Raw genomic sequence first — 15278 nt, forward strand, 5'->3', positions numbered from 1 at the left:
ACTGTCTCTGAAATAACCTAGCAAGCCACTCAGTTCAAGGGAAGCTACGGATGGATAATGATTACAAGCCAGCAATGCCTATGTCACACAAGTGAATAAAAAAGAGATGGTCTCCAGGTGTTTGTCAGTGTTTACAGGGGATCCTGCAGAGGTGTTAGTCTACAAAGGGACACCGAGAGTGTGTCAGTATTTGTAACAGATTCTGGGAATGTTTCAATCTTTACAGGGCCAAGAAGCTGAATTGTTGGGAGGTTTCCCACTCAGTAATAATGCTGATACTTGCAGCATCATCACAGGCTTTCATTCCTCAGGCTAGCCAGGCTGTAAATGAGAACACTAATCTAACTGAACTGAAGGGTTTAATGCTAAAGGCCAGACCTAGTAAGAAATGGATTGAGGAAATTGAATGCATTTGATATCGCCCCTTACAGCAAGCAGCCCAAGCTGAATTTACAATGCACCAAGCAGCAGTTAGGTACTTGAATCAGTAGAATAGCACTGTGGCAACCTGTGAACTATACATCATTTAAAGTTAACAATTGGGCCTTGCTGCTGCTTCAGACCCTTGTCAATCCTGTTACTTTCTCATTTTCAGCTATGTCAATGGAAAGGAGCATGCAGTTCCCAGAGCAGCAGTTGGAGCTGAGGAAGCCAAGAGGGTTCTCAGCAGCAAAGAGGTGGAGGAAGACAGTGTGCTAGATTTGGAAAAAGTGCTACAATATTTGAAAAAGATGGAAGACGCTATATCACAGGATCCAGAATTCAAACAGTAAAGTTACAAGATGCTAATACTTTTTAAAGGTTGGACGTTCTGACCAGATTTTGGGTTCTGACGCAGTGTAATTCAGTTAGGAAGCTTCTTGACTGGCATTGGGGAAAAGTCAAGAAATTTAAAACTGCTCCAACAGATGCTACACCAGTTAGCCCAACATTCAGAGCAGTCCAGCAAAAGCTTTGTTTTAAACAGTCATTGACTGCTGAATAGGGGCATTTTAAAAACCCTCAGATCATGGCAGTTAAGATCTTGGTATGTTTGGTCAGCATGGACAAGTTGAAGGGTCAGTTTCCATGCTGTATTACACTTGAGTTTTACTCTTCAATTAATTCCCAGAACATCACCTAGAGGGAGCCAAACTCAAGGATACATCAATCCACTGAAACCAACTTGTCCTGTCCATCTAAAGGAATAAAACTAGTAAAGAGTTTAGGCCTGAGAAACTAAAATTGAACCTTTTTTGTCAAATTGTAATTTTTCCAAATGTTTATATGGGTTTGAGTGAACTTCCTCGGTAAATGTTCACCATCAAGAAGGGAATGAGAGTTGGGTTTATTGAGGGTTTGATTCATTAAATGAAATTAGATGATGTAATTTTGAGACAGATGCACAAATCTAATTATAATAATGAAAGTACGCACTCTGGGGGTAAAACAAAGACCATAAAATTGCTAGGCTGGGTAAATCCCAAACTAAAAAGATGGCTGCTTTTTTTCGAAAAGACAATCCAGAATTTAAGATTCGGTTCAAGGTATGGTTAGTAAATGTGCAGGTGGCATCAAAATTGGAGGTGTATTGAAGAGGGTTATCTCAGATCCAATGGGACCTTGATCAGATGGGCTGATGGGCCAAGGAGTGGCAGATAGAATTTAATTTAGATAAATGTGACGTGCTACACTTTGGAAAGGCAAATCAGGGCAGGACTTATACACTTAATTGTAAGGTCCTGGGGAGTGTGGCTGAACAAAGAGACCTTGTAGTGCAGGTTCATAGCTCCTTGAAAATGGAGTAGCAGGTAGAAAGGATAGTGAAGAAAGTATTTTATATTCTTGCTGTTTGAATTTATTCTTCAAACTAGACTTAGGCAAATGTTCTGGTCAATTTGCTCAGGCAGGGAAGATAAACTCTGAGATGGAAATGTGTTGCTGGAAAAGCGCAGCAGGTCAGGCAGCATCTAGGGAACAGGAGAATCGACGTTTCGGGCATTAGCCCTTCTTCCTTTCCTGAAGAAGGGCTAATGCCCGAAACGTCGATTCTCCTGTTCCCTAGATGCTGCCTGACCTGCTGCGCTTTTCCAGCAACACATTTCCATCTCAGATCTCCAGCATCTGCAGACCTCACTTTCTCCTCAAAGATAAACTCTGAGCCTAACATTCCTTTTATCTGATTGTGCTTTCATTTATCAGAGAAAGTAGCTTATGTGCAAGTGTGGCACGCAAATTCCCAGCATCATGTTTTTTCCAGGCATGTGTAATTCTTATCCGAAATTTCATATTGTCATGCAATGAGTTAGCCATCTTGTGTTTGAGAGCTTGCTTTGTCCCTTTTTTTAAAAGCCTGCTGTGCATTTTACTGAAAAGTAACTTTGAACCTAATTTTTCTCCATTAATCCCTTATATTTTGATCCTCAATCTATCACACAAGGGTGTTTTCTTTCCCTCTGCTCCATAAATTCATGACTCCCGCATGAAAGGTTTCTGACTCTTTTCAAACTTTCCTATCTGGGAATAATTTGGCTCAAATTGCTCCCAGTGCAAAGTTTCTGCATCTCAAACCTTCACAATGTCTGCTATCAAGGTATTCTGGACAGTCTTTTGGAGACACAATGAAACTAATCTCACACCCTATACATTAATTTCTTTCAGCTTTGGTCTGTATCAATGATCTCACACCCTGATCAATGAGAACAGAAGAGCTGTATGCCAGACTTAGTTTAGTTTAAAATGTCAACCAAAATTTTATTTTTAAATAATGAAAATAATTCATTAATAAGCAATTAATAACCGATATGTGTTTAAATCTTGCCTGAGATCACAGTTCTTTAGTACAAAGCTGTATCAATAAATTTTAATTGACAATAAATGGTAGATTTTTATGAGAATTTCTTAGTTTAAGGTTTCTATAAATTCACTTTTTTTTCTCCGTTTTCAAGCTGATTCCTTTAGCAAAATATGACTAAGACACTGTTTCACAACTGGGCAAGTTAATGGACAGTGGATTTTGCACATATTTAAGCACTCCAATATAAAAATGGGTCTTGCACACAGACTGAACTAAACCTCAGATCTGTTTCAGTTTGAGATGGTTTTCTCTAGCATTAAAGAATGAAACATGCAAAATTGCAGCAAGTTAGAATGGTACAGGAACTAAACACAGAGTTGATTTAAAATAAAACATACTGTGTGTTGTGATTGTAATGAAGATAGCCAGCATGGAAACAGACCCTTTGGTGCAACTTATCCACGCTGACCAGATATCCTCAGCTAATCTAGTCCCATTTGCCAGCATTTGGCCCATATCCCTCTTCAACTTTTCATATTCATATACCCATCCAGATGCCTTTTAAATATAGTTCTGGACTCCCCTATCCTGGCATGTCTTCACCCTATCATTGCTCATCATGACTTTATAAGGCTACTCCTCAGCCTCCGACGCACCAGGGAAAATAGCCCCAGCCTATTCAGCCTCTGCCTATAGCTCAATCTCTCCAACCCCAGCAATACCCAAGCAGATACTGCCTGGTGTTTGTCACACGCTGCTCTTGGTCTTCAATCCCATTCACTATAATCAAGTCCAACTACAGCATCTGGAAGTCATGCTGTGACACCAGAAATCTGTGAATATTTAGGTGTTCCTCACACATCCTTTACAAACATTTTAGTCAGTTGGTCCGTTTTTTTACTTTCAGTGGACTTCCCCCAAGGTTTTTCTGTGGGCTGCAGGAAATCAGGAGAACCCACACAGAAATTCAATCACTGTTTCAGTTCCAACTCTGTGGTTCAAACTTTGCAAATATGAAACCAGCTGTTGGTCCAGAATTTTAATCCTTCTCTCTAAATCTGCTACATGTTACCAAATAGAACAAGAAAACTTCACCGACGATCTCCAAGAGTGGAAGGTTGGTGTAGGTCATGTAGAGGCCACAAGTCTCATTGTTTCTGTTTGTGTTCCAGGGTGTTTGGGCCCCTCCTGAAGAGCTCCAAACCACTTTCCCTTCTACAGTCCTTATCAAACACCATCTTCAACCAAAAAGTTGCTACGGGAGCTAGGAAAGCTGCTCCTGTCTTTCTTTTCTTCCAGCTGGCAAAATTATTTCTGCCTGCAGTGAGTACTTATCATTCAGTCAGCTGAAACGCAGAAAGCAATCAACACTATGACACACAGTATTCCATATATTGTGTGTTCACTACTTATTGCCTAATAGGTGGGCTCTGTAGCCTGGGGAATGGACCAATTCTGAACTGTGGTGATAATAAATTGGTACTGTAACAGGGTAGCATTTATGTACTATATGTCAGGAATGGATGAGAACTCGAGCTGGGTAATGGACTGGTTCTAAACCTGAGCATTGCAATGGGAAAATGTGATGAGACATTATAGAGAAAACTTTACTCTGTAGTTAAGCAGTGTTAAATGTCCCCCAAGGATGTATTATGATATCTGGAACCAATATGTATAAACAAGGAGAAGTGCATTGGGTTAGCAAGCCAAAGAGGGGCAAGAGAGTTTTTGATGAGCAGAAATTAATAGAGGTTGGAAGGCTGAGAATACCAACAGTCTTGGTGTTGGGGAGGGTAAGCAGTCAGATACTACATTTCAAATCAAATAGAACACTAAAGCATCAAGAGTCTGATTTAGCCTGACATGGTGTCCAGGTAGGTGAGTGTTCTTATTGGCAGGGGATATGGAGTTCATGATGGCGGCCAACAAAAGTGAAAGAATTGTAGGTCATCAAAGTTTGGAGGTCAATCATGCATCCTGACAACAGACCAGTGAAGATATGTTGTCAGTATGTATTTGTAAAATGGTGATACACCTCCAGATGATGTCACGAAAGAATAGCATGTATCATGCTAATTGATGCTGGGATACCGAAAGATTTGGAGGAGGTATACAGATTTTTAAATGGTTATGGGGAATGGGCAGGTCAGTCATGATCATATTACTTGGCAGAGTAGGCTTGAGAGCTGAATTGCCTACTCCTGCCCCTGTCCTTATATCCTTTCTGGAGGAAGAAAGAATAATGATTAAGCAAAGATGTTCGGACAATCTAGAGGTAACTGAGTAGAAGACTAACCTTACAGAGGAAGCTCTGGTTTTGATGGTATGTGGAAACAGTTCTCCTCAGCAAGAGAGGCTCTGGAAAATAATTCCAGGGTTGGGAAAAGAGCAAAATGTCATTAATAACTCGGTTTCAGGCTGTGATCTGACTTGAGACATTTTTAGCAAAGCGCAGTAGTAGGCAACAGTGATTAATTTCTCTCTTTCTGTTTTTTAAGATTTTGGAGTCAGAAGCCTTTGCTGTTTTTAAGAAATGGGTTGAAGTATTTATTCTGGAGACTGTTGTTCCTTGGATCTCCCAAATGGGTGGCTGGGTAAGTAACTCTATTAGGGCATTGCTGGTGCTCAGACATTGATTTGAATTTAAGCAAAATCCGAAGTTATATAGACATGTGCTGCATGTTTACAGATAGGTCACCAGCTGTTACAAGTACATTGATCCTTCTCCTTTCCTGGAAGTGTTGCTCTTTGTTAGGTTATAATTCCTGCAGTTTCATATGTACTGCCTCTCGATGGGGTACAGAGCCATATGCATTGATATTCTTGAGTTATGTAAAGGTAACACAAAAAGAGATATGCATGGATTCTGTTTGTTTGAAGATGTCTGGTGGGTTTATTACAGCTGAACTAATATATACAGCATGGAGTAACCTCCAAACACAGTCTATGCCTGGACTATTACAGTGCAGACATCCTGTGAGCATGCATCAAATGCTAAGTACTTAGTTCATTTGCATATGGATCTGTTAAAGGACATCACTCCAAAGATCATAACATGACATTCCCTTTTTTCCCCAAAGATAGCTGTCATATGCTAATAAAAGCAGAAAACATTGGGTAGAAGCAATATTAGATAGGGAAGGTAAAATTTACAACTACAACATCTAAGCGTCTATATATTGTTGTTAGTTTGAAAACTTTTTCAGATCTTGTTCTGAGAGTGTGGATTTCACCCTTGGCTGTCCTTGGTCTGCAGATGTACCAGTACATGGATAAAGTCATGGCAAATGTTTAAAGCTTTTTTAAAGGGACACACAGCTCCCCAATTTACATGACTTTCAGACCCAGGTTGATAGAAAGCACCGACCAGGTTCTGTACCGAACAGAAATTATTATTAATGCCAAGTAACTAGGCAATAGTTACAGGTAAGCAGACATAAACCATTGGCAAGTAACACTACAGACTAAAACACTCATCCCCTTATAAACTTTCTTTACCCAAGCACATACATGTATACACAAACAAACAAATTGGGAAAAATCAATAACTGGGAAAGGTAGAAAAACTGGAGTTCAGTGTCTACTTACTGGTTCCAATGTTGAAATAATCCCCCTTTGGCTGACCAACCCCCTTATTCTTGTTTTTTTCTGGATGCCTCCACTGGTTTGTAAGAAATGCAGAATGGCTGATTCACTTGAAAAATGTCTGAATCATCAATTCAAAAGTCACAGCTCACAGCAAAGGCAACTGATTTTCTTCAAGTTTGACCTGAGTTTGCTTACTGCAGAGAAGCGAGAGTTCCTGCTGGGGAGAACAACAGCAAGCTCTGCTGTGCCTTTCTGTTTGTGTGTCTGTGTCTCGATGACTTGTTTCCATTCCCAACTGCTGTGCTAGCTAAGAACCAATCAGCTTCACTTGTAAGTAACTCCTTGAGTCCTGGTTGTCTGCAGATTACAGGATCTCAAAGCCACAAAACCGAGTTCACAAAAGGAATCAAATTCCTTGCTGTGAAACTGTGCAGCCACCCTGGTAAATACCTGTTTTTGAAAAACTGCTCTTTCTCAATGCAGTGCACAGTTTTTAAAGACTCAAAATTGAAATGATGTGGACCTTAACAATTTAAAAAACATTTTGCTGCTTGTTTTCTAGTAAAGTTTCACACTTATTCACATTATTTTCCGTTTACTCCATTCTGGCTTTTCACTTAGCCTGTCCAAGTCTGCTGACATCTTCCTTGCATTTTACATTTCCACCTAGTTTTGTGCCATCAGTATATTTGGAAGTATTACACTCGGTCTTATTTATATACTATAGATTGTGAACAGCTGTCGACCTAGCACTGATCCGCTAGTAACAGCCTATCATCCCGAGATTGATCTGTTTGCTTCTAGTTTCTGCCACCTTACTGGTTACCAATTCTCAAACTGTATACCACATTCTGCCAGTCCTATGTGTTCTACCTTATTCATTACCCTGATGTGGAGGATCTTAGCAAAAGCCTTCTGAAAATCCAATACACCAAATATGCTACCAATAACATTACAAAATACTCCCACAATTTGTCAAATGCAGTTTCCTTTCATAAATCCAGCTTGATTCTGCCTAATTTTAACATTTTCTAAGTGCCCAGTTATCACATCATTTATAATAGAATGATATTTTCTCTACGACTGATGTCTAAGTAACTGGTCTGTACTTCTCTATTCTCCATACCTAAATAATTGGGTTACATTTGCTATCTTTCAATCTGCAGCAACCTATCCTGGACCTATAGGATTTTGAAAGAATTGTGCTAATGCGGCCACCTCTTACAACACAATGAAAATAAGCTGATCTAGTCCAGGGAATTTATCACCTTCCAATCAGTTAACTTCTTGAGAACTCTCTCTTTAATAGTGCTTATTTCTTTCAGTTCCTCAGTTTTACAAGTCCGTTGGTTGACCAGTATTTCTGGAATTCTGCATGGATATAGAGTTCAAATTGTGGCATTGTACAATGCTGCATGTACACACTAAGCCATCAGAATCCCTACAGTGTGGAAGCAGGCCTTTCAAGTATACACCGACCATCTGAAGAGCATCCCACCCAGATCCACCTCCTTACCCTGTCCCTATAACCCTGAATTTCCCATAGCTAACCTGCCTACCCTGGATATATGGGTAATTTAGCATCACCAATCCACCTAATCTGCACACCTTTGGACTGTGGGAGGAAACCAGAGCAAACCCACACAGACACGGGGAGAATGTGCAAACTCCACAAAGAGAATCGCCCGAGGCTGAAATCGAACCTGGGTCCCCGGTGCTGTGAGGCAGCAGTGCTAACTACTGAGCCACCATGCAGTCCTGGATCTCACCTTTACTAATGCAGGAGTGGGGTGGTGGAGTGGGGCGCACGGCAAAGGCATTAGATTAGATTCCCTACAGTGTGGAAACAGGCCCTTCAGCCCAATAGGTCCGCACTGATCCTCCGAAGAATAACCCACCCCCCTGACTAATGCACCCAACAACTATGGACAATTTAGCATGGCCAATTCAACTAACCTGCATGTCTTTGGACTGTGGGAGGAAACCGGAGCACCTGGAGGAAACCCACGCAGACACAGGGAGAATGTGCAGACTCCACACAGACAGTCACCCAAGGCTGGAATTGAACCTGGGACCTTGTCGCTGTGAGGCAGCAGTGCTAGCCACTGTGCCACCCCAATAGCTTTAAATCTTGTGTATTTTCAATATACTGTTAAAGGAGCATTATGAATATACACTCCTTATTTTGAACATCTGAAATAATATGCAGCAGCCAGTTTACATTTGCAAAATATGTAAAGATGCCATAGTCCCAGAGGACCATAAGACTGCGCTCTCATGAGAGAGATGACTGGGGTATTTTAACCTGAGGATTATTAAGCCTCGGGCGAGGGAAGAAATTGGGAAGAAGATATTTTATACCTAACCATGTGCTGTCCCTGACCCGGGAAGATTTGATGTGAACCCTGTGGGTGAAGCTTTTCCCTGTATCTAACCCTGTGTTATTGCAGTGCTTGGAGTCTTTGGGGACATTGTAGATGGAATTTTACTTATAAATAACCCTCTGCTGGTCGTGTATTGAGAGTGATTGGTGCCGAAATGGGAGTAATTTATTTCATATGTTTCACTTTCCAGGGACCGATACTGTGTGCTTTTGCTACTCTTCTGGCGAGTGGACTGATAGTGGGTCTCAAGGTGCTGCTGATGTCGCCAACTAAATAAATAAATTAGGGCAAATGATGACTGATGTCCATATTCAGTACATCAGAAATGTGAAAATTTGATTGTGGTGGGAAACCGGTTGTAAGTTGAATATAAACGTCAAGATCCTGGCACGTATGACTTCGGTGGCAAATTGAGCTTTTATTTAAAAATAGAAAATGTTGAAGTCAGGTGATCACTAGAAATTTCTGGCAGCTACAAGAACAGGTCCTTCGACCCACAAAGTCTACCCTGATATGTGATACCTTTCTAAACTAAAAACCTTTTGCCTCTCCTTGGTCTGTATCCTTCTTTTCCCCCTCTATTCATTTATCTGTCAGGATGCCTCTTCAACATTGCTATTGTATCTGCCTCCACCACTTCCTCTGGCAGTGCATTTCACGCGCTGACCATTCTCTGTGTTTTAAACAAAAACTTGCCTCTCACAACCCATTTTAACCTTAAACCTATATCCCCCAGTAATTGACATTTCTAGTCTGGGAAACATATTCTGACTATCTATGCCTGTCATCATTTTGTAAACTTCTGTAAGGTTGCCCTCAACCCTTGGCGTTCAAGTGAAAACAAAGCAAGTTTCTTCATAGCTAATACCCTTCAAACTAGGCAACATCCTGGTAAATCGTTTCTGTACTCTGTCCAAAGTCTCTCAGTCTTCTTGTAGTGTGGCAACCAGAACTGTACACAAATGTGGCCTAACTAAAGATCTATACAGCTGCAACATCCCTTGCAAATTTTTATACCCTCTGTCCCATGTCATATTAACTTTCAGGGAACTGTGGACCTGTACACCTAGATCCCTCTGTACGTTAATGCTACTAAGTGTTCTGCCATTTGCTATATATTCACCCCCCCCCATCGCCACCGCATTAAATCTTCCAAATTGAATCACCTCGCATTTGCTCAGATTAAACTCCATTTATCATTTCTCTGTCCAAGTCTCCTATCTATATCCAGCTGTATTCTCTGGCAATCCTCACTGTTCACAGCTCCCCCAATCTTTATGTCTTCTGCAAATTTATTAATCAAGTCACCTACATTCTCCTCCAGATCATTCATGAACAACAGGAGTCTCAGCACCGATCCTTGTGGAACATCACTGGGCTCAGATCTCCAGTCAGATAACACAAAGATAATACAAAGATTTCATACATGGCCCCAACAATTTCCTCACCTGCCTCTGTCCACATTCTTGGATAGATCCCATCAGATCTTGAGGACTTGTCCAACTTAATGCTTATTAAAACATCCATTACCTCTTTTGTTTTAAATTGGCATGCTCCAGAATATCAAAATATCTCTCCTGAGACTCACCGTCCACCATGTACTTTATCTTTGTGAATACAGATGTAAAGTATTTCTTAAGGACCTCAACCAGTTCCTCCAGCTCCAAGCAAAAATTACTTTCTTTGTCCTTGAATGGACCTACCCTTTGTCTAGCTAGTCTCTTGCTGTTTGTAGATGTATAAAACACCTAAGGATTTTCCTTAATCCTGTTTGCCAAAAACATTTCACGACCCCTTTTAGCCCTCCTAATTCCTTGTTTGAGTTCTTCCTTGCTATCTTTGCATTTTTTTGAAGGCTTTGTTTGTCTTCAGTTTCCTAAATCTTTACATATGCCTCCTTTTTCTTTTTGACTAAGCTCAATTTCTCTTTTCATCCAAGGTTCCCAAACCTTGCCATCCTTATCCTTCATGTATTTAAGGTGAGGGTAAGAATTCAAAGGAGGTGTGAGGGACAAGTATTGTTATACAAACAGTGGTAGTAGACTGGAACGTGCTGCCAGGGCTGATACAATAGGGACATTTAAGGGACTTTTAGATAAACACATGAATATGGAAGGATATGGACCATGGGTAGGCAGAAGGGGTTAGTTTAATTTGGTGTCATGTTCGGCACAACATCGTGGCCGAAGGACCTGTTCCTGTACTGTATTGTTCTATGTTCATTTTCCCAGAAATGTGCTGGTCTTCAACTCTATTCAACAGACCTTTAAAAGATTCCCACATGCCTCGAAATTCTCCTGGACTAAAACTTCAATCACCTGGCTGGGCTTTTTTTTATGTTAGATTTCCTACTGTATGGAAACAGGCCCTTTGGTCCAACCAGTCCACACTGACCCTCCGAAGAGTGACCCACCCAGACCCATTTCCCTCTGACTAATGCACCTAACTCTATGGGAAATTTAGCATGGCCAATTCATCTGACCTGCACACCTTTGGACTGTGGGAGGAAACCAGAGCACCCGGAGGAAACCACGCAGACACAGGGAGAATGTGCAAACTCCACACAGACAGTCACCCGAGACTGGAATCGAACCTGGGTCCCTGGTGCTGTGCAGCAGCAGTGCTAGCCACTTTGAGCCACCGTGCCACCCCAGATCCTGCCTTCACTAATGGATGAGCACGGGGTGGGGAGGCACAGCTGCACATGTCACAGTGATCAATTATGCAACAGCATTAGCTTCCAAAGGCGTATTCCTGAATATCAGCTCTAGTATAGCCCCTTCCCTGGTTGGACTATTTACGTATTGTTTCAAAAAGGTTGCAATTTCATGACCATTGTTAGTTGCCCTGTTTTGAGCAGTTTGCTGTGGTTTTTCAGGAGACCATTAATTCACCCACATTGCTGTGGCCCTGGAGTTACATACAAACCAAACAGCATGTTGATGGTAGCTTTCTTCCCAAGAAGATTTTTATGGACTGGTTGTTTTTTTTTAATGACAGTTTGACCTTTCTTGAGATCAGGTTTTATATTTGCAGTTTTTTTTACTGAACTAATTTCAAGTTGTCGATTGGAAGATTGGAAGAGTGGATTCTGAACTCCTCGGGTCTGAATTACCCAGCCAGTAATTCTACTGTCCCTGTGCAATTTGTGATTGTGGTAACATTCACACTGGAAGGGACCGTCTGGATCTTGCCGATTGTGCCACAGTGACTGTCTTTATTACAACAAAACTTGAAATGGTTGAGAAACACTAGATGTTTTAGTGAGAATACCTTTTGTCTAAATCTTTATTCCGCAAGAACATTTGACAATGGGAAAGAAGTATTTTCAAAAATCATACTGCTGCTGGGTGGGTGGTCCTTGAGGGATTGAATTAGTGTGGGTGACCACAGCACTGATGCCTATTGGGTGTGGCCTTGCCACTTACACACCTGCCTCGAATTTGTGGCCAACTCATTTATTTTATTTGTTCTTTGCATGTAACTTTCTTTAGCAAAGCCAGTGGTGTTGTCTGTATCTAATTTCCCTGAGACATTAATGATGAGTTAACTGCTATAGTCCATCTGATAAAGGTATGCCCACAGTGCTGTTAGCAAGAGAATTCCAGGATTTTCACCCAGTGCCAGTGAAGAAACACTGATGCCGTTCCAAGTCAGGATAGTGTGCAAAGTTTATAACTGGGTTGATTCCATCATGCGTTTGTTCCTTTAAGCTTACCAAAGGACACTGTTGACTACATTTTCAGAGACTTTAGCAGTCAACACTGTTGCCCCTAAAGTACAGTTACTTAAGGAGATTATGTAGAATGACATACCTTGAACAGAGATTAAGAAGGGAACTGACTTGCAAAATATTATCACTATCTTTATGTTAAAATAAATCCCATATATTGATTTTCAGACTGATGTATGATGGTTGATGCAGTAGGATGCAATGAGAACAGTATGGAGTTTCAGATATACAGATAGTCATTTGGTGGTATAGAATGTGAGTGTTGCTGAAAAAAGACACATTTTGTTAAAGCTTTTTGTCTTGTCTTCACCAGGACAATTTGCAAAAATACCAACATCCGAACTGCATGAAAGGAGAAACTGACTGGTTGTAGGCTGAACTCTGATTGGTAGACGTGTTGCCGTGGCAAATTAACCCAGTAATAGTGTTTACAGTTAACAGTCAAGCTTTGTTTAAATTAGGCGTGTTAACTCTGATTAGTCATGTCCTGTGTAGTCAAAAGAATATGTTCACACACTCACCTTTTCAACTCAACAAAATATGTGACAGCCTTTCTCTGATTCATTCTCCTGGCAATGCCTTTTTCAAGAATATTCTGTTTCCTTGGATAAACTACAACAAATATTGAGACTGGTTGCTTCCAATCACCTTGTAAAGCAAAATTAGCACTTCTTTCCCCGATGAGACAATTCCTTAAACCACCCTTTCCTGCCTCTTTCACATGCCCCTGACAATGGGGCCAGGATGTCATGGACACCTTTATCATTATGATTGAGATCATCCCTTCCACTTCTATGTCTTCTTTTATTCCATTGTGCCAAATTTCCCTTAAACGCTCCCCACTGCCAGCCTGCACTCCGGTTTTCCTCGAGATTGTATTCCAATTCCTGCGAATCATCTTGTGCATGAGACCCAGGTCATGCTTCTTGTTCCTCCTCCAACCATACCTTTTCATTGTTTGGTTTCCCTCCCTGGGTTTTATGTTATCTGATAGTGTTAACAATTTCTCAGCTGGTACCTACCAACCCATCCCACATTTCTAATCTACTTTCATCACCCCTCTTCAAACAAATCTACTCTTCACCTATTTCTACTTGCAAGCTACTGCCCACGTCCATTCCCCATTTCATGCTGCTTCCTAAATCTTGTATTTCCATTAATGTATTTGTTGACTCTGTTCAAGTTTTCACCCTTGCCACAGAGATCTTATCAGAATCACAAACTACATCCCACATGACCATGATAAGGAAAGGCCATCCCTCCTTAACTTGACTAGAGCCTTTAAGATGGTCGATCACATCACCCTCTTTCAATACTTTTCCACCATCATCCAGCTGAGTGAGATTTCACTGCCATGTTTCCATTCTTAGCTATCTAATAATAGCGAGCATCATCTGGACGTTCTTCCCTTGCTGCTTGTGCAGACCTCTGCTCAAGGATTATCTTCGGCCCTGCCCATTTCTCATCTACCTGTTGCCTCTCAGCAGCATTATCTAAAAGAAACCTTAGTCTCGATGTGTGTGCTGACCCATACTGCCTCTGCCTCGAACTCACCTCCACCCTTCTTGATTCTTGATCTTCAGTTGTCACACTGCTTCTCTGGCATCCAGTGCTGATCAGCAATAACTTCTTTAAGTTAAGTATTGAGCAATTATCTGCAGTCCTCACCACAAACTCTGCTCCCAACTCTGTCCCTCTCCCTGGCAACTGCCTCAGGCTGAAACAGACCATTTGTAATCCTCATATCATATTTGATCCCATGATGAGCTTCCATATTTTCACTCCATCACTAATATGACAATGCTATGGCTTTAAGAGGTGCATTTTGTCCTTTTATTTAAATGAAGAAAGATTTAGACAGGAGCAAGGATCGGTCTGCTCAGAGCCAATAAAGTGAACAGTTTCTGAGACCTTTGGGGGGGGGTGGGTTTAAATTGGAACAATAGAAGCAGCCTGGGGTCAAGCTTCCATAGAACTAGGAAATGTAGATTTAGTTATTCAGCAACAGCTGCTGAGGTCTTGAAGCTGGGTTTGGAAGCTACACAATATCTCCCCCTGCTACTCCCTCTCTCCGGTTTCTCTTCATGTTTTTCCTTCTGAACTGGCGATTTGCATGTGAGACAATCTATTTTACAGAATTTGTCTTTGCCAAGGGTGTGTTTATATGAAGTTATTATGTTGGAACAGTTGCTGTTTAGTGATTAAATAATCTATTATTTTGGTAAGTTTTCCAATAAAGTTGTTATTCATACAACAACAGAAATAAATTTGAATACAGTGCATTTTGCTTGTATGCTGGTGGTTTGACCAATTGAACTGCATCTGGAGCACAGTGCCTGGCACTTGCCTTCAAAATATGAAAAGGTGAGGGTCTAGGCTATCATCTCAATATATTTTGAGGGGTGTTTGATCTGGTCCGTAATACTGAGATGACTTATTTAACCCTTATAAACTTGCCTGACTCTGCCACTGTTTGATTTATCTGCTGCACCATCCCCATGTTTTGTAACTTAAAGTTATTGAGACGCAGAGGCTGTTTGGCCAGTCCAGTGCATCATGGCTGACTAGAGCTCTCTCCCTTGCAATAAAAGATAACATTCAATTTGCCTTCCAAATTACTTGCTATACCAACATATTAACATTTTATGGTTCATGTTCTCAGATTCCCTGTGCCTCAGTTTTGTAATCTGCTATAATTTCCTAGTCTTCCTGCTAAAGGGGATAAAGTAGAAGAGCAGAAACTGCCTCCATCTAAATATTGGGAAAATGAAAGTCCTTGTTTATTGGTTGCTGCCAT

General features: G+C 41.0%; 1 protein-coding gene across 3 annotated transcripts in view; it reads left to right on the plus strand.

The window, feature by feature from the left end:
• The window catches only part of LOC122542067 (uncharacterized), a 50235-nt gene extending 35472 nt beyond the window's left edge, over positions 1-14763 (plus strand). For 2 of the 3 annotated variants that reach the window (XM_043679365.2, XM_043679364.2), the window contains 4 exons: positions 596-769; positions 3949-4099; positions 5275-5370; positions 8939-14763. In XM_043679365.2, coding sequence (XP_043535300.1) covers positions 596-769; positions 3949-4099; positions 5275-5370; positions 8939-9025 — 508 coding nt within the window. In that variant the 3' untranslated portion in view covers positions 9026-14763. The remainder of the gene's footprint in view (positions 1-595; positions 770-3948; positions 4100-5274; positions 5371-8938) is intronic. The other variant, XM_087978169.1, reaches the window with a different exon arrangement.
• The last annotated feature ends 515 nt before the right edge of the window (positions 14764-15278 follow it).

Source organism: Chiloscyllium plagiosum, unplaced genomic scaffold (genome assembly GCF_037043375.1).
Source record: "Chiloscyllium plagiosum isolate Xiang-an unplaced genomic scaffold, Cpla_swu_hap1 HiC_scaffold_33, whole genome shotgun sequence".
Taxonomy (NCBI): Eukaryota; Metazoa; Chordata; class Chondrichthyes; order Orectolobiformes; family Hemiscylliidae; genus Chiloscyllium; species Chiloscyllium plagiosum.